General features: G+C 36.7%; 1 protein-coding gene across 3 annotated transcripts in view; it reads right to left on the reverse strand.

The window, feature by feature from the left end:
- Window positions 1-21,005, reverse strand: part of RPS6KA3 (ribosomal protein S6 kinase A3) — a 73,823-nt gene that overhangs the window by 26,540 nt on the left and 26,278 nt on the right. For all 3 annotated transcript variants that reach the window (XM_059467116.1, XM_059467115.1, XM_059467117.1), the window contains exons 3-9: window positions 13,491-13,607; window positions 11,319-11,400; window positions 7,549-7,629; window positions 6,453-6,532; window positions 3,841-3,947; window positions 881-918; window positions 366-508 (exon numbers count right to left, since the gene is read on the reverse strand). In XM_059467116.1, coding sequence (XP_059323099.1) covers window positions 366-508; window positions 881-918; window positions 3,841-3,947; window positions 6,453-6,532; window positions 7,549-7,629; window positions 11,319-11,400; window positions 13,491-13,607 — 648 coding nt within the window. The remainder of the gene's footprint in view (window positions 1-365; window positions 509-880; window positions 919-3,840; window positions 3,948-6,452; window positions 6,533-7,548; window positions 7,630-11,318; window positions 11,401-13,490; window positions 13,608-21,005) is intronic.

Here is a 21,005-nt window from a genome sequence, read left to right on the forward strand (position 1 = left end):
TTAGAAAGTTGCCAATCACCTTTTTCCCCTTGAATGTAAATTCAAAATTAAAATTTGAATATGAATTTCTTCCCCACCTTGGAATAGACAGCATTTTTCTGTATACTTCTCTTGGTCATAACATTCAAACTATTATAAAGTATTTGATTGAAATGATAATAAAAATATGGTATATTATTGGTGTTGATATAAAACCTAGTCTATGTTCTTGACCAAAGTTTGTGGTGTTACTGATTTCACACAATTTCGACTTCCTTTGTAGTTAAAATTCATGTAAAGCTCACCTTAGGGGTTAGTATTTGATTTGTTTCACCAGACCTTGCAAATCACAATTTTGCTATTATTTACATTTGCCAGAAACCTACCATTAAAACACCAAAAGACCACCAGTCTGCACTCTGTGTATGGCCTCGTCTGTTAACAACTTCTGGTGCCATATATTCCACTGTTCCACAGAAAGAGTAGGCCTTTTTTTCATGATCAATTGACTCCTTACTTAAGCCAAAATCTGAAAGGATAAAAGTAATTCCAAATGTAATTTTTAAAAACAAAAAGTTGATGGTTGATACTCTTACCATAATATGATGTGTTTTGCTTTTACCATTTGTATAGACAACTGAACGCTAATATGGGACCTACAGGATTCTCCTTCCCTCCCCACATTACCACAGGTCCATAACATCAGATATACTTGTAAAGCAGGTATCTTATTGAAATATTTAGATTTTATTTATTTCAACCAAATTACACTACTTGCTTCCACAGCTAAATTACTGATCAGTTAAAATTACTTATTATATCTTACTGGTTTACCAAAAGGAAAATGCAAATATTTTACTATAAACAGAAATGAACCTAGTATTGCAATTCCTTTATTCACCTGTCAATTTGATATGTCCTTCCTCATCAAGCAGGATGCTAAAAAATAATAAAAACAATATTAAAAACTAATTAAAATATCTTAAGTATTGTTTCAGAAAACATACTGACAATATTTGAGAATAAACAGTAGAGGATACACAAAGACAAGGAGAATCAAACATGCAAGAAAATGAATTCTTAGAAGATACATTCAAACTACACATTTTGATTTCCTTTTACTCTTTCTTTTTAAAGATTAAGAAACAGGTTTACTAGAGTTTTATTCAAATATTTTATTAAATTCAGCATGTAGTAACAGTTTTGGCTATCTGCAGCACATGCAGCAGTATTGTAACTGTTAAAAACAGAGACATAGTTCTATTTTTCTTATACCAGGTATGTTTCCATATGTATACATAACAGGTATTAATTTGTAATTACCATATGTTGACCACTTCAAGTAACATTGAGTAATAAATACCCTCATGTTGCACCAAAGGACAGGACCCACAGGCCCTGTACTGGGAGCAGACCTTAGACTTCCACCTTTTCACTTCAATCACAAGTAAGGCCACACTTCTCAGAGATGCCAACTGTCCTTGACTACCACTGAATATTACTGTATTGCAAAACATGCAAAGTATTCAAGAACTGGATTTTGTAACACCCCTTACACAATGGATTTAGTTCCTCCATCTGCATTTCATCCTGGGGGCAAGACATGACCCAGGCCCCATTCCCTTCCTTTTTGCAGTTTCCATGGTGGGAACCATTAAAATCTGTCCTCAAGTGCCATATGCAAACACTGCCTTCCTGCCCACCAGCACATCAACACTTCCACCCAACTTGGTGCTGTCTGTGGGCTTGCTCAGGGCCACTCAATGCCCTCATCCAGAACTCCAGTGAAGATGCTAAACAGTACTGGTCAAACACAGAGGCCTGAGGATCACCACTGGTGACCAGCCTCTGGCTGGATGTAATTCCATTCAGCACCACTCTCTGAGCCTGGTCAATAAATCAGTCTTTTACCACGTGAAGAGTGCACCCATCCACACCATGGGAAGCCAGTTTCTCCAGGAGAATGCTGTGGGAAATGGTGTCAAAGGCATAGAATCACAGAAGATAAGGGGCTAATGTGTATGTCTCAAACACTGAAAGCCATTTGGCTCTGGGGCTAACCACAGATTGTTGCTAGAAACAGATAAGGATTGCCTGTAATAAGCAAGGATTGCTGGTAATAACACACTGTGAGAAAGAACAAGATGTGCCCAGAGAAGAGGCCATGCAGAGATAGGGCAGCACTTTTCCGGGACAAACATCCTCGTTCTAATTCCTCAAGATAAGCACAACCCAGTACAGCACAAGTGCAGGAATGAGGTTGAGAAACAGGCATGGACTGCAGGGGAAGAAAAGACCACCCAATATTCCCAAAAACCCCCAACCCATTTCCCGAAAGATCTGAAAGAACAGACTGTGCCTAATAACTAATTTGTACAGAAAACAAGAAACTTACCTTTGTGGCAGGGAAAGCTATCTATAAAAACATGTCCCCAGCAAGCCCAGCTGACACCCCCCAGACCCTGGATGTCCCAACTGTTGGACTGGCACTGTGATCACAGCCAAAACTGGTGATCTCTTTTTCTCTTTTCCTCTCTCTCTCTCTCTTCAATTCACCTTTTCTCTCTTTATCTTACCCCTTTACCTAAACCCCACTGCATGTGCTTTTATAGTAGGTCAGGGACTAAAATGCCAATTTCCATGCCAGGTATATAATTTACTAGTAAAGCCTTGTGATTTTTTTCAGACCCTCTGACTTCTGTTGCTCCTTTCCATGACAAGCATTTACAAATCTTGGGTGGTCCTTTCCCCTTAAGGGTTGGATGTTACAAAAGGCTTTACTAAAGTCTAGGTAGACAATATCCAGAGCCTTTCCTTCATCCACTAAGCGTGTCACGTCATCATAGAAGATGATCAGTTTGGTCAAGCAGGACCTGCCTTGCATAAACCCAGGCTGGCCTGGCCTGAACCCCTGGCTGTCCTGTACATGTGACATGATGGCACTCAAGATGATGACTCCATGACCTTTCCTGACAACGAGATCAGGCTGACATCCTGGCTTCTCCTTCCAACCCTTCTTATAGCTGGGTGTCACATTTGCCAACTTCCAGTGACCTGGGACCTCCACAGTTGACCTGGGCTTCTGATAAATGATTCAAAGTGGCTTGAGTTCTTCTACCAGCTCCCTCAGAACTCCTGGGTGAGTCCTATCTGCTCCCATGGACTTTTGGGGTTCTAAGTTGCACAGCAGTCTGCTGGCCATTTCCTCCTATATTATGGGGGTTTCATTCTGCTCCCCATCTGTCTTCCAGCTCAGGGGGCTGGGCACCTTGACAACAACTGGTCTTGTTATTAAAGACTGAGGCAAGAAAGGCATGAAGCATGTCAGCCGTTTCTTCATCCTTTGTCACTATGTTTCCCCTCATATCCAACAAACGATGGAGATTCTCCTTGGTCCTCCTTTTGCTGCTGATTTGTACAAATATTTTTTTTTGTTTTGTTTTTGTCTTCTGCTTCTGGGATTTCTAACATATTGATACTTCTTTCATCCTAGCTGCTGAAAGGACCTCCATCCCTTAACTCTACCTCTATGGCAGACCAAAGGACCTTGGAGGAACATTGTCCCTCAAAGAGTGGTGTGCCATCCATAGGCTTACCTATTGCTTTGCCCCCATTTCCCTTCAAACAGAGTTTAAAGTTCCCTCAAAAAACCCCTATAAGTCCTAAGCTAAGATCCTTTTTCCTCTTTCAGACAGGTGAAATCCAACCTTTTAAATGAAAATAGCTCATAAATCTCCTCCACCTCCCTCTGTTCAATTTATATAGTAAATTACCAAAGTTTAAGAGTTGGGAAAAAGTACACAGGAAGAAGTGCCATAGAAATGAAAGTAATACACTGCATTTCTCACAGAGGAGCCTTACTTTTCTGGTTTTAGATCCCGGTATATTATTCCAAGACTATGTAGATGGTCTAAAGCAAGTGCTAATTCTGCCAGATAAAATTTAACGTCATCTTCTGTGAACATCACCTGAAAAAGTAGCACAATGTATTTTACATGTGAAATCTGTAAAGGTTACACCAGCACAAACTAAACAACAACAGTGGTGTTTCAGAAGGGTTTCCTACAATACTTTAATTCATTGATACACAAAACACTAGAAAATTCAAATTTCTTAGTTATACAAAAACTAGGATTTTATAACCCACACTATTTCATACTTGAAATACTTGGACATACTTGAAAAAGAATTTTTAAAGGCAATATATTCTTCTTTCTGCAAATTGAGAGATTATCTGTTTCTGATTATTCAAGAAAACAGATAGACACATTGTAGTCAAACCGAAATACTTTGGAAGCACTTAAACAATGTGAGTACCACGTGGTTAGATGGGTTAATTTCATTTACAGACAACAAATGGACCAAACAAGTCCAAATGCCTGAATTTCATCTGCAAAGTAAGAGAGAAGAAAAGTATATATATCTTGATTTTGGAAAGACTGCTCCTGGGTACTTTGAGAAGAAGTGACAGCAATGGTAAAAGCTCCAAGGTGCAGCCTGAGATGTAACTGCAGAAAGGCAGATGAAGGAGTAAACTAACAGGAGCTAACAAGGAGTAAAGTGAACAGCCTGCATAAGAGCACGGGGAGGATCCCAGGTAGCAATCCCACTTTTTGGATTAGGAAGATAAACTACTCCCTGTTTATGTTAATTGAAATGAACATGTTGTCCCAGTATATCAACTGTTGTGATCCCTGACAGAATACATTACAATTCAACTCTTCTGAGACTGCAGAAAAAGATAAAAATAAAACCAGATCCTGCATGATTTGATTCTATTTCAGTTACTACTCAGTTATTTCACTTGCATTGTTTTTAGAATCGAAGACTTAATACCTTAAGATAAAGCATATACACCCAGAAAAAAGAATGGCAATTCTTTTTTATGCAAAAGCATAAAAATTTATTTCAGCATAGCAGAAGATTATTTTAAAGAAAAGTTAAGAATGGAAAACATGTTTCCCCTCAGCAGTTTCATGAGAGAAAGCAATACTAAAGCTTATACAATAGGTTGTTGCTGATGTTACCTCTACAAAAGAGCCAATATTTAGTGCAGACATATTCAAGAAAGGAAATCTGTATAAGAAACATTTAAAAGCTCAAATAATAAAAGATCCTATGAGGAGGATAATACACCCACACTATGTTATTTAAAACCATTGCATGGGACTCGTCTTTCCTAACCTTAAACATCTGCAGTGTAGACATCTAGCTTGGAATTAATCACCTTTCCCTTTGCAGTCAATAGGAAAAAGCAACAACTTTCATGTGATCTCTTTCAAAATCACATGGTGTGGTATAAGGATGACATTAACAGCATCCAGCATGCCATTTCACTCACCAGTCATTAACTCTGCTTAGATTCAGGTACCTATAATGAATATTTCTCATCTAACCACATTAAATTTCATAAAATGTGAGTAGCTCAGGAAAAAGTCAGGAAGCAGGAAGCCAATATACATTCTTTTCTGGGAATCAAGAATGAACTACAAACTTTAAACATATCTCAACTTTAGAGTACTAATAACCTATTAGTTACCTGTGGCAAAACAAATGACAAAGGGCAACTTGAAACAGATGGCATCATCAAAACAAATGTAATAATTTATGTGCACAGAAGTAAGGGTACATCTATATACAAAGTCAATTCCATTCTACTCTCCTTTTTATAACAATAAGTGGTATTGCACTTACTGCAGTGGCAACCCAGCTGCCCCTGACACTGTTGTGGCAAAGGAAAATGGAAAGCAGGGACGACTGCAAGTCCCTTGGATAGAGATTGTATCCAAAGTGTATCTGGTAGCCTGGACTTGCAGTTGTCGCTGCTTTCCATTTTGTTTGGTGTGAGTTTTTGAACACGAGTAATGGATAACAAAAACTTAAAAATATGGTGATATATTAGATGTTAACATTTATTTTAGGAATTATAATCAAATTAAATTGAGGTAATGAAACCCTTTGAAGTTGTTATTTCCTATATCTACACAGACACATTACCATCATGACAGAGGCAAAACATTCACTTTTTGAAAATTACTAAAATAAGTGGAGTACAACTCTCACTTTTTAAATATTCATACATAATGCAATTTTGCATTCAGGGGTAAAAAAGAGAATATCTTATCTGTCCCTGAATTCTGGATATTAAAACCAGCCATAAATTTACTTTATAAAAATCCAAGTTCTGAGTCTTATATTTAAACATGGTGACAAAAGGAGATTTTGCCAGGTATAAAAAGCAGCATAGGAAGACTGCTTATCTAAGATTTTTTTCAGAAATAATGTAAATTGCCATCGGCCCTTCTATGAAGTGACTGTGCAAAGAAACCCAAACAAACAAAAAATGTACCTGGTTAAAAACAAGTCAAAATTTTCTTAAATGAAAACAGAATTTAAAATGTAAATTCTCCTAATACAGACAATTTATAGTCAAGTTCTATCAACAGACAATTTTTCAAATTTAAAGACTGTACCTCTTTGGATAAACGTGTAAACAAGTCTCCTCCCCTGAGAAAATCCAAAATAAGATACAGCTTCCCTTCTGTTTGAAAAGCTGAAAAGATCAATTAAAAAAAATTAAATATCACCTAACTTTATCCATGATTAGGAAAATAACATACCAAATAATTCCCCCTTATTTTCATTATTAAAATTATTTTCTCTTGTTTGTGAGAAAACGTATTGAAATGAATTAGATAAATGATTCTCTACCAAGTAATTCCCATGCTATATGAAAGTAAAGCAATCACCAATAAAGTTCCTTAAAAAATAAACTTAACTTAGGTTAACCAGCATTTTATTTCAGATTTTAAAGTAAGAAGCTAAATTTAAAGGGCAAACTAGTAACTAATCAACCCTTTAAAATCTAAAGATCTAAAATCTAAATGTCCCAGCTAAACAGGGACATTTAATCTAGTCTGCAAAAGAATGGCAAATAAAATAGTGAAAGGTACATAATTTAAGCCACTTTAAAAAAATGAGAGAGAGACATTAAGCCACTTCAAAAAGTGAGAGAGAGTGAGGTTTAACTACAGGAAAAAACAAACCCTAAAAGAAAAATACGAGGTGAAAAAAACCCAAACCAAGCTAGAAACTCCCCTTTTTTTTCCACATGTTAAAAGTATTGATATCCTCCCCTTTTATACATAAATATTGTGCTACAGCTGCTCCTACTATTAAAATTAAAAGGCTAATTTCCACCAATTTTGATGCAAGTGGAATTAATGCCATTGCATACATTTTCTATAGAATAAACAAAGCAACTGTAAGAAATAACTTAAAAAATGTATGTCATACAAAAGATTGGAGGTTTTGGAAAATAATGGGTAGTTATTAATAGATAACTGCTTTTAATAACACAAAAGGCTACAGACTCTCAGTTTTATAAAGAATTAACACTGCATGAAGTCAGTCATGTGCTTCTTTTGCATGAGAATTATTGCAGAACAAGTCTGCACAATTGGGACTTAACACCCTAAAGTTCTGTGATTTTCTGAACCACAGAGCAAATATTAAAAGCTATCTTGACAAACACACTAGGCTATAAAAATGAATTTTTCTGCAACTCACCATAATGTAACTTGACAATAAAAGGATGGTTAACTTCCACTAGGATATCGCGTTCCATTTTTGTCCGAACCCGATCTCGAACTACAACAGAACATGAGCACGCAAGATTAAAAAAAAATTACATTATAACTCAGTACTTCTCATATGTTTCCTGATGTACTTCCCATTGTATAATATTATAATTGCCTGCAGGTCATTGTACTTTACACAGCTGAGTACTGAGAAAATTTATTCTATATTTTTTCTGATAAATATCTTTATGCATTTTGCTTTACTTCAGTTTTTGCTATAGACAAAACCTAACACTAGGCAAATAAATATAACAAAAGCACATGAGAAAACACAGCCACCCTTCAGTCTGCTCTGTACTTAGTAAACCTTTCAAACAACAGAGCAAAACTGCCACAGCTATGTATAGAACACATTCTGCTAGTGAAAAGAATAGAGAAAGTCATAGCAAAACAAACAGCATAAGTATAATCATACTATCATAAAGATGTTATATTGGTTTAACCCATTAAATAACTCACTCTAATAGAATATAAAGTCCTTTACAATTTGGAAGGGATTTTTTTCATTTCCTTTATTACGAACTTAAAAATGCCATTGATTCAATGTAGTGTATACTTCAGATTATATTTTTGATTTTAAGGACATTTACTGAGAGTAAATGTGCATGGAGAAATATATCAGACATTAGAAGCAGTTGCTGCTCAAGATGCCTGTGCTGTCCATCCATGGTGGCTCTGAACAGGACATGTAAGTGCTCCAATGCCACCAGAGATTAAACCTGAATGAGCATCACATACCAGCAATGCAGGAATACAGGCAGGGCAGTCAGCTGAGCACAGCACCTGCTTCAGCTGTTCTCCTGCCAGCTCCAGTCAGGGCTTGGTTCCCTTCTGAAGAAGCTCTGAATCAGCCAGGACACAGACAATATTCAGTACTTTACACAGAGGAGAACTATCAAAGTTTTTTCTTTTCATTTTCGTGTTTCGTGTTTCATTTTTCTCTTTCCCTCTATTCTACATTTTGTTACTGCTCCTTTCACAAATGTATCTTCCTGGAGGAAGCACCCCAGAGCAATGAAGTCCTGTCCAAAGTTTAAGCTGACAGCATTCCTTGTACAGTTTACAAGCCAGAGTTCTCATATATTAAAACATAACAAGGCAGAAAAGAAAAAAGAACAAGAAGCAAAATGGTGTTAAGGCATTTACCTATATTTTCCCAGAAACACACACATTAATACAGATACTTATGAAAAAGCTATATAGATATGTTTTCATGAATGAATACAACCATGAAGTTTCCATCTGCCTGCAGAACACATCCCTAAAAATGGAAGCTTATGAAATAAGTGCTCAAGTACAAAGCAAACATCACATCTGAATGTTGACCTTTGCATCTAAAGCCATTAAAATGTCACAAGATAGTTAGTTGTGCAGTTTAACTGTTTCAGCAGTTTATCTGAATTACAAGACTGAAATTCAGAATACTCTTTTTTTTTTTTTAGGCAGGTTCAGATGAAAAAAAAATTTAAAAGACTTTCAGGTGCCTGCAGCTATGCAGCAGTTACATGGAAAGCATGGACTTAAAACTCCAAGCAAAAGAAGTGAAAAGAACTGAGCTCCTTCCAGATAATGGCATAAACCATTATTTGACTTGACATCTGATTTTTATTTGACTGTAATTTCCACATGGGTTCTACTGGAAGCACTGATTTGTCTTAATATATTTGATTCCAAACACTCTAGCAATGTTTTGGCTCTGTTTCTCTCTCCACTTCATAATGGGGCACTGAAAGATAACACCTTCTATCAGAGTGTATTAATAAACTAGTCTCTGCAGTAAACAAAATTATATGTATATATTCTTGCATTTGCTCTAAACATTAGAAAGTTGGACTGTGTAGTTACATCAATGTGTTCTGGCTAATACAGTTGCATTTCTATGAAAATATTTTCTCTAATTTTGATTTGTGGATCACGTACACTGTTTGCAAGCGGTATTTTTAACTTTAATTATAGAGTGCAAAAATAACTTTATGAAATAGATTTGAAAGAGCTAAAGAAACAGACATCAAGTAATATGCTATATTCTTTAAAAATACAGTATTACATATAGTAAAAAGTTGCAATTATGGAAAATAAAATTAATTTCAGTTAATTTCATATTAAAGTTTTAACAGTAATCTTAATTTGCTTGCAACTCTGCTCTCCCTAAAACATGAATCACAAGCAAACAGTGCATGAAAAACATCTGATAATCCAGATACAAAGTGTTGAGGACTGGGGCATCCTCTTGATGTTGTCACCTTTTTGCTCAAGCCTTTTGCATCCTTGAATTCTTAGTGCCTCAGAGGGTCTCCTTTCCCAATTAGAAGTCATGCTCTCAATTTCAGTACATATCAGTCTCTCCCAGGGGTAGGCAAAACTAGAACCACAGCCTGGACTGTAATTTTTACACGAGGTTAAACTGCAATCAAAAGGTGATGAAGACAAGCCCTCAAACATCTTAAAAAGCAACTGCTGAGTGACCTCTGACCAGTCCTGAGCTATTAACAGGCTGGGGAATGAAAGGCTGTTGAGGATATTAATGTACCTTAAATGAGTGGAAATCAAATTCAGAAAAATAGGAAGTAAATAATGAGAATGACACGTGCCACAAAACACAAAGGAATCAAAATATAGGAAACTGTTCAAATACACAGCCCTCTGTAAGAACTGTGACATTCAGCACTAGATCTTAAGTGAAAAAATGTAAACATTTTAGCAGAAGTTCATAAACCAATGTTTTTGTTCCCTCCATCACTCTACAAATATTTGACGATAAAAGGATTAAAGCTGAAATTAAAACATTAAAACTGAAATTCAATACAACAATCGATAACATCGGTAAAGCACTACAGGCACTTGGAATCATCCCAAAATTATCATTTCAGTTTCAGTAGAGTCATAAATTAGAAGAACTTCACATAGACAAAACTATAAAACAATGACACAAAAGAACAAGCATACAATCTGGTCAAGGCAGTGCAAAAGATGAGTTTCATTCTGATCTAGGTAAAAAATACCTTATTTCTTTTTTCTTACAGAATTCTCTGAGACAGAATTGAGATTGTTCAGGCTTAGACTTATTTTGCTACTGATAGCATTCAAGATCAAAATCACCCATGAAACAGATCAATTCACAATTCATTTTTGCTCAAGTAACTTAGATGATTAACATAAGATTTTATAAAATACATTCCACATCAAGATCACGTGCTAAGCGTTTGGGGCAAGTGTACTGTATACGTCTGTTTCAAAAGAAAAGACTAAGTCATGTGCTTAGGAACTTCCAGAATACAACAGCCAATATAAAGTACTTTTAAGTATCATGACCTAATTATAAAGTGAGCAAAAGGCATTAACTGTATCCTTGGTGACACACAGCAAAGGAAAAACGGAAGGATATTGAATTTCAAATAACAGCTCAGGAGCAAGTCACGGGGCAGATGCACCACAAGCACTCCATTAAACCCCCCATCACCTAAGGAAAGTGGCAAGGGAAGGAGCCTGCTGTCCTCTCTGACTAGCACTATGGTATTGTTAATCCTTAATCCTTCCAGGTTTACAAGACAAAGCAGTGTATTCTGCTATTTCCTGTTTCAGAGAAGAAAGCTGTAAGACACAATCTGTAGAGCAGCAGCTGTGTAAAGATTAGGTTTTGGTATAATGTCCCTGAGTGACCTTTTTTATTTCTCTTTCCTTGTTCTAAACAATGCTTACCTTTCAAGGTGGCCTTTTTCAATACCTTCATTGCATAAAGCTGTCTAGCATCTGATCCTGAGATTTTTTTGACAAGGAAGACCTGCATTAAAAATTAGAAAGAATTCTTAAAATAAAATAAAAGCAAGTCAGATTAATTTTTTTTTTGCTATGAAATTCAAGTAGTCACTATGATTTCAATGAAACTTTATTTGACAGTTTTAGATTCTGCAAAGCCAAATCTCCTTTCATAATCTAAAAAGTTCATTCAGAGGATACTCTGCCAAATTAATTTTGGTCTAATTTAAGTCATTTCAGTGAGTAAAAAAAATAAATTGGATTCTCTCTGAAGTTCTTCCAAATTTGACACACAAAAGTCAGCTTTTTAAAATTAATCTCTAGTTTTATCTTAATGAAATTCAGAGGATGAAACAGGAAATGTGCTAATAAAATAATTTTCAGATATGACCATAGATATGTGAACAAAATTTGATCCAGAAACTTATATAAATCCATGTATAAATAAACTTTAAAAATATCCTAGTGTTGGATGTAACAATAAAGAACAAGCAGCCTCAATTAAAGGGTGTTTCATTTCCTTCTTCAATATCATGGGATTTCTTGACTGGTATTGTTTTAAATACCCTTAACACAAAATTAATTCCAGTAGAGACAAATTTTAGATTTAGGAATGAAAAAAACCCCAAGTACCAAAACCAACTGTCACAGGTTTTCTGGCTGTGGACATGTATAGACATATGTTGTGGTACATGAGGAAGTTAAACATGTCATGTGAAATTAGTTTGATGCCTGGTTTTGTGCCCAATTCTCACTTATGTTAGCATTCCTTGCATTACTCAGAGACTACCAGATCATTATCAAGAGACCTTGAAAAGCATGCTAATCTACTTTTTTTAAACTAAATGGGAAACAGAGACAGCTTCACCAATTATTAACAAAATGATTAATGGATTTTTAAAAGATATTAATGATTTTTGCATAAAGGCTAAGACAACTGAGAACAAGACTGGCATTTTTGCAGAAAATTGTGTCAGCTAGACAGTTTATTATTTTTGCTTTTTTAAAAACTCACATTCCCCCTTCTCCCTCCCATTAAATTACTGAATTTAATATTATCAATAAAAGAATTGCTGAAATGATAATTTATTAGCTTACTTTTCCTTGCTCTTGAATGATTTACTTCTCGTGATCTGAAGATTTCCAAATAAAATCTTGGTTATGATTCTGGATTAAATCAAACCTTTGGAATCAGCTTTCCCAGTGGATTCTTACTAGTATGAATACAAAATTTTATAGTTTCTAAGCACCTAGATTTCCAAACTTAACTGGAACAATAATGTGACTAACAGTAACTTGTTACCACCAAAAGAGAATTGGACCTATTTTTCTTATTTCCCACTATATCTAAGGGTTTTTTTTTTACATGCTAGAGCTTAATATCACATTAAGAACTGCAATTAGGCTGAAAACAGATGCAAAGGCTCTGCTGCCCTGTCTTGCATATTCCATTCAGTCTTGATCTGTCTTGTCATGTGAACTTAATGTTTTGCTTTCAAGTTGGATTTGGACAACCAAAAGTATAAAAAATGTATCCCTAGTGAGATCTCAGTACTCATGAAATGTTAGAAACTTTGAGTCATTAACAGATGTTCAGATAAATATCAAGGTACACTGCACCTTAACCAAATTACACCAGAAAATGAACATGACTGGGATGTATCACATTTACTTCAGTAGCCATTATTGCCTAAAATTTGTTCATTACAATTGCACCATGCTACAAAAACCAGCTTCTGTACTGGTGATGTCCTACAGTTAGCAAGCAACAAGGAATACTTACCAAAAAAATACTTCAGCCCTCACCCTCTCAAATAGAGAAGAGTAGTTAAAAGAAGAATGACATTTCATTTTAACAGTAAATACTGAATTACTTCATATCAAGCCATTTTTTCTATTGAACTTTGAAACCCACATATCATGCTAACATGAAAAAAAATTACTGCTTTAAAAAGATCTGTCACAATTACAGTGCCTAATTAGCACTAATTTAGAAAGCAGTTTTCACTTGCAACATTGCCTTAATGCAAAACTGCCACTGTTCTGAATATTTCACAACCAATATTCAATGCTATATTCCTGAATAATTGGCTCCACAAGAGCTCAGTTACCAACCTTTCCAAAGGATCCTTGTCCTAGTACTTTCAGAAGTTCAAACTGTGAAGGGTCTGCTTTCTCATGTCCTTCCTTTACATGGTGAGTTATTGCAATTTCTTTGATACTTCCTTCTTCCTGGCAGAGGAAAACAGAGGAAGAAATTTAGATTAATGGTTTACAAATATTTACAAATTCACAATATGTTGGAAAATAACAGTGTCACTGAACCCAATCAATTAGACAATGCCAAATATAGGGAAAAAACCACTTAGCAATGCTATGTGCATAATTAAGACAGACAGCACAATTTCAGTAACAATATAGCTTAAACTTTTAGAGATGCACCAGGATCCAAACAATAACAGTTGACAGAAGTCAGGAATTCCCAAGATTTTCCTCTTAGGCCCATATTATCGGGTTCATATTTCTGTTCCAGATTCACAAACAATTAATGGAAACCAATCTTCTTAAGAATTCAGTAATCTTAAAACATACTTGGAGTGGATCAAATGGACCAGATGTCTGGAAAGCCCTCCTTTTTAACACCTGAATGAGGAGCACCATGCTGCAGCAATGCCAATGCTCACCTTTTAAGACGGTGTGAGACTCAAGAGATTCCCACACAAAGCAACACTCTCCACCCCCACTTCAGCAGCAGGCTCCACCTGCCACTGACAAAGTTCTGTTGAAGAAGGTATTCTGCCATTCTTCTCAAGGAAAGTCTATCCTATAAGAGCTGCCCAGTCTTAACCTTTTCCCCTTCTGTGAGAAAATGGTCATCAGAAAGCTCTGAGCAGCAGTGAATCTTATCTTCTTGTGCTCTGCACTTAATTCAGTGTTTTCTGCACTGAATTTGAAAACCCCTGAAAAGTGACACTCCTTGCCACACAAGGAAAGAATTTCAGAGCTTACAATCATCAAGTCAAAAAACCTGCATTGTTGATGTTATCTGAAGATCTATCTAGGCATTACATGCAATCCAAGCTACTCTAAGTTAACACACAACTGATTGCTAGTTAACAAACAGAAAGCAACATACTATCTATAATTTTAACTTCTTGTTCATCCTCTATTTCTTCTATTGGTTATGGTGAACAAAATAAATCTGAGAATACTTTCCATCTATTTATTGAGGAACTCTTAGATCCATTTCATAGAATTGCAGACTGACTGACATTCAAAGGGACGTCTGGAGATCATCCTGTCTAACCCCATACGCTATGCTCAAGCAGGGCCACCCAGAGCCAGGACCTGATCATCTCCATGGATGGTGACAACCTCCCTGTGCAGCCTGTGCCAGGGCCCAGCCAGCCTGACAGTGAAAAAATGTTTCCTAATATTCAGACAGAAACTCCTGCATTTCCCCTTTTGCCCATTGCCTCTGGTCCTGCCACTGGGCAGCACTGAAGAAAAGCTCTTTGCACCCTCCCTTCAGGCTGGTTGAACATCATTTCACCATTGTGAATCCATGCTGAATAAGCCCAGCTACCCTTTGGTACTCCATGCATACAGGAATACTTTGTTTCTCCATGATTTCCCTAAGGATTAAAGCCTGGCTGACCAACCTGTAGTTCCCTGGATCCTCCTGCTTTTTGAAGACAGGAATTGACAATCACTTTCCTTCAGTCCTGCCACCTCTCCCAGTAATTGTGATAATTAGAAAATAATCAACAGTGGCCTCACAATGACAGCTGCCAGGTCCCTCAGCACTCAGGTGCATTCCACCAGGGCCCACAGACTCAGATACACTCTGTTTGCTTATCAGGGCCCACAGACTTAGATACACCCTGTTTGCTTAAGTATCCTCTAACCTACCCAGGGGCAGGACCTGAGAGAATGGCCTGAAGCAGTGTCAGAGAAGGCTTAGGTTGAATATTAGGAAAAGGTTCTTCATCCAGAGGGTGGTTGGGCACTGGAACAGCTCCCCAGGGAAGAGGTCACAGCACCAATTCTGACAGAGCTCAAGAAGCATTTGGACAATGCTCTTGGGCACATGGTGTGGGGTGGTGATGGTGCTGTGCAAGACAAGGAGCTGAACATCAGTGTCAGATCATCAGTGATCTTGATGAATCTCTTCCACCCCAGGATATTCTATGATTTACCTCTAAGACTATGTCCTCCTTGCTCCAGTCTTTTCCTTCATCTATATGCACCAAAATGTGCACTAATTAGCTATAGTGATAGGTTAGTAGAGGCCAAGTTCTAAAACTGTGTTTCTGAAGCACTAATTTGTAAGCTTTTCAAGCATTCTGCAAAATTTATGTGCGTGAATTAGTGCTGAAAGTACCCTTTTGCATCTGATCATTTCAGTACTGTATATAAATGCAAAGCCACTGTCCACCCAGGTCAGCATATTCCAACACATGCTTCTCCCACCCAGACAGACAATTCTTCTTCAAAAGATTCTTTTTTCAAAAGATTACAAAGTTGGAAATGAGTTGCACACAAGAAATCCTGAGAGCGCGTCATAGTCAGTATATATTAAAAAAACCCAGCATGTGATTTGGAATAATGCACAGAACATGCTGGCAACTTTTAAAATCAGTGAGTGAAAAAAAAGATACTTTAGTGTGAAGAATTTAGTTTTAAGAATAGTTTTAGAAGACCCAAGACAAATCCAAGATGTCCTGTACGTTTAGGTGGCTGTTTCCATTTAAGACAGCCAAATTTTGCATGTGTGTGCACATAGTCATGCTGAGTACTCCACCAAATAACCTGAACTTTCGTGTCATTTCAGGAGAAAATGCTACCATTGTTGATTACCAGCTGAATCTTTATAGAGTCTGAAAGAAATATTGTGGACATTTTTGGTTTTATATTTCGTATTATAATGTGATCAGTTTGATTACATACTACTTAAACCACCCACTGAATCTTAGAGAATCCCAAGGGAGGAACAGAATAGCTCAGAAAAACAAACTGCCACGCACACATTACTTCAGATACTTTGATCCATTTCTGCTTAACAGTTTTATCTATTTGCTCCCTGGCAATCTTGGGAAAGACAAGAACATGTGAAACACAATGTACTCAAATCTTTTTTATTTACTGCCTTCATGGATACAATGCAATCAGGTGGACATAAGAAGGAGCAGGTGGAACTGTAGGAGCAAATCCAGAGGAGAGCCATGAAGTTGGTAAGATGACTGGAGCTCCTCCCTGTGAAGACAGGCTGAGAAAGGTGGGGCTGTTCAGCCCACAGGAGAGAAGTTTGCGTGGAGAGCCCACAGCAACTTCCCAGTATCTGAAGGGGACTGCAGGGAAGCCAGAAGGGATCCTTCAGCAAGAACTGCAGTGACAGGACAGGGAGTAATGGGGACAAACTGAAGGAAGGGAAATTTAGGTTAGGTATTAGGAAGAAATTCTTTACTATGAGGATGGTGAGATACTGGAACAGCTTGCCCAGGGAAGTTATAGATGCCCCAACAGTGTGGAAAGCCAGGCTGGGTAAGGCCTTGAGCAACCTGATCTAATGGGAGGTGGCCCTGCCCAAGGCAAGTGGGCTGGGATTAGGTGACTCTTCCAACCCAAATCCTTCTATGATTCTATATTGCTTTAAGGGCACTACAAAACTCAACAAGAACAAGAAAATATATTAACTTGCTCTCTGTACACAAACAAAATTATTATTTTTGAATGCTATGCAATTATTATGCAACCATCTTTCCAGTGGTTATTTTGAGCACCCTCTAAAAAACAAAACAAACCCCAAACCACCACTTCACATTCCTGATACCAAGAGAATATTCCCAGGCTTTGCATTTTCTCAGGGCTCAGTTACTCTTCAGTCCATAAAAGGCAGCCCTAATAGAACTCTGTTTTAAACTAAAAGGAACTCTAATGATATTCAATTTTAATTTGTCGGTAACTCTTATTTGGGAGCAAGATTTATGATGAGTGGTTGTCCACAAATTTGCAGTTTCCTTTTCTGACATGACTGCTGAATGTTTGTTATTTTAACCTAAACAGTGCTCTGCAAATGCAGTTAAAAATACAAAAGCTAAGCCTTTTATAGAAACACTAATTATATGGAGAGGTAATCAAGCCTCACTATCTACCTGAATTAAAACACAAATCTTATACACTGTAGAAAGAGATGTCTATTCTCAACCAGCTGCACCAATTCTATCAGATTATAGATGTCACCTTGAAGTAAACTGGAAGAGAAGCCAGCTGTTCCATCGGGTACTGAATTGTTTGATCATTTCTTGGTACCTGGCAAAAACATTTGTCCCATGTGATGAATTGAAAATAAATGAGGTGCTGGAATGCTTGGGTTCTCTGCTCCTCTCTTCCATTCCTTGACACCTTTCACACAACTACAGACAGTCAACTCACCAGCTGCAATGGTGGGCTCTTCCTTCTAGTTACAACTATACCCTACTGCCTACATTTCATTTCTGTTATTTATAAGCTTGGAAAGCTCCCTTTTCTCAAGCATTGTACTGCAGCAGGGTCTAAATAAAAGTCTCGAGACATGATTTCCTCTTCTAGGCACACAGTTCTCTCAAGGCCTTCTTCACACTATAAAGTTACACTGCCTCAGAAAGCGATTTAAAAAAATCCCCAAAACAACCATGTGTGTCAACTTTTAAGTAGTTGCTGCTGGCTTCCACTACAGTGAAACTCAATGTGGAATACAAGGAAACAAACAGAAGGTAACATTACTCTGAGTTTACTTAACAATGTAATAGTGGTTAAATCAACACTGGCCTAGAAAGGAAGGGAGTGACAAACAAGTTTAGGTATGAATTTAAAATACGATATTCCAGAACAATTTCCTGTACTGATCTAGTCTATTCTGGGCAGTATCTCCATATAAGTAAGATTATAGTAATATATTTCACAATATATGTCTGTGCACAAGAACACACACATACACACAGGAAAGAACACCAAATGGACTGTATGGTACAGACAAAATCTGAATGAAAAATTTTATAGAAAAAAAAAATGGGGATTCTGCAACACCAAGGGCAGCTCATTTTTATCATAAATAATCAGCTACAAATTGGAATAGGAAACATGCTTGCCAATAAAACAAAAGCACAGACACCTTCTAGGGAAGCAGTGAAAAACTATTTAATCATTATCAAACTATAAAAATGATAGCCTAATCATGTTGCTGGGAAAAAAACTCCCAATATTTTAGGTACTTAATTAACAATAAAACAATAATTTTACTTCTAGTAATTGAATTTATGTGAATTTCCTTTACCATAATTTTTAAATTCAAAAGTAAATTAACCCTGCTGCAACATAAAATATTTGTATTTGTTTGAGATCTTATTACAGGAACAACTAATAGATAATGTGTTAAAAGAAAACCAGACTTCAAACCCTAAAGGAAGTAGAAACAGAGTCTTACTAGGCATGTATTTCTCAGTAGTAATGAAAAAGTCCAGAAAAACATGAGTTTACTTATACATAGACTCTTCTGCAACTTACCCTTCAGAATTTTGAATTTTCAATAGGAAACCTGAAAACTGCTCTGTGTAAAGAAGTGGCCCATGCAGAGCTGGATGGCATAAGTTCATCAGTGCAGAACAAGCTGTGTGTTATCTGCAGACCTTTCTCTGAGCAGTATGGTCCAGGGACAGCTGAAAAGCTGCTCTAGGACTACTAAACTGGGCTCTGAACTGATATTTAGGAAAACTACCGGTAAAACCAACAATATCATTGCAAAACTCATTAGTGTTTAAATTGTAAACATTCAAAAAATGGAAGCATTCTTCATCCACAAATTTTACATTAAAAAGAGAAATAATCAACTAAAGATGAAATAATTTTAAAAATATATAAATGTATGCTGCAATACTGGTAAAATCATTCACAAGGAAATACTCCAAATCATCTAATTAGGCAGCACAGGATCAGATCTGTGCTCTTACTCATAGCAGGAAGAGGAAAGCCATTCAGAATAAGGAATATTAGCACATCCAAACACCATAAGAGTCTCACTGCACCTAAAATTCTCAGCCTCAGCTTCCTGAAAAAAATGCATAAGCAAAGTGTGAACTTGCATGGTGACAAGTGCTTGGGAAAGAAATTCCACAATACCGGGGCAGAAATAGGAAATTCAGCAAGAATGTACTCTTAAAGAAGTGTAAGAACTAGATGTGAATTAACTTAAACACAACATCAAAGAACAAACTGCTACGTTACATATGAAACGTGTACTTAGGAAAGGTATTTCTGGAAGGTGGACATAAGAAGGACATGGAACTGTAGGAGCAAATCCAGAGGAGAGCCATGAAGTTGCTAAGACAACTGGAGCACCTCCCTGTAAAGACAGGTTGAGAAAGTTGGGGCTGTTCAGCCCATAGGAGAGAAGTTTGCATGGAGAGCCCACAGCAACCTTCCAGTATCCCAAGGGGACTGCAGGGAAGCCAGATTTCTCCTTTTCTAGATACTGAAAATTACAGGAGTATGTGTAGATATATTTAAACACTTTAATCTTCATTAAGATGGATATTTTGATATCTTGATAGCATAGTTTAGATAACAGTTGCTAAAAAATAATTTGTTCATCAGCTTCACGATGAGGGACAAAGACTTGAGGATATGCTTATATTCTGAAAGTATAAATTAAAATTATGATATGCATATATTATTCCAAAGGACAAAAGCAGCAGCTACCTAAAAAATGTGAAGTTTTAATGCAAAAATAATAATGGACTGGTGTATTTATATTGCTCCTACACAGAGGTGACATTTAAAGGGTGTAAAGTCATGAAGTGACATAGAATTGGAAAGGTAAGAAAAAAAAAGTACAGGGAAACATTTACAGCTTAAGGCATTCAAACATTAAAGTCAATAGCATGTGATTCTAAAAGTAAACTGGACCCATCCTGAACAGAAAGAGTGACTGCATAGTCTCTGCTGTCCACTTTGTTCACTTCAGTGAAATTACACTAAACAGAAAGCTGACTGAAAGCAAGATAGCCAAAACCTAAGATTTGTAACAAAGACAGGCATGCACAACAAGACTGGGGGGTTGGAAGGGTCCAGGAATATTTTATCTGAGTCTGTTAGTGTGGGATTTAAAAAAATCAAATTTAAAAAAAAATCTTTTGGACTAACTATGCAAAGAATAACAAAAAACCTGGCAGGTTTAATTTTTTTACCATACCAAGAGCAAAGATAGGTATGTGCAGTACATGCCACAAGTACCTGTAGATTAAGGCTTTTTGAAAGAACATTCTATTTATTTTTAACATGTTGAACACTTTGAAAGGATTCGCATTACTTTTTGAATTATTCTGAGGCCTGTTATTGTGGAAAATGGATGTTCTTATCTGATGACATAAAAGGAGTAACAGCAGCTAAAGGCTAAAGAAAATAAATGACTTCTTCACCACACCCAAGTTCTACCTGGAACAAATTCAGGAACAGATTTCTGAGAAAGTGCTCTTTATAAAAGGTTGATTAAGAAAATCCTGAAGTCATTATTGCATGAGACATGTGATGAATGACCATCCTGAGTCCTTTGCATCAGGAAGGGGATATTGAAGATAACACACAACATCCGCA

The sequence above is a fragment of the Ammospiza nelsoni genome, chromosome 2 (assembly GCF_027579445.1).
Source record: "Ammospiza nelsoni isolate bAmmNel1 chromosome 2, bAmmNel1.pri, whole genome shotgun sequence".
In the NCBI taxonomy this organism is placed as follows: Eukaryota; Metazoa; Chordata; class Aves; order Passeriformes; family Passerellidae; genus Ammospiza; species Ammospiza nelsoni.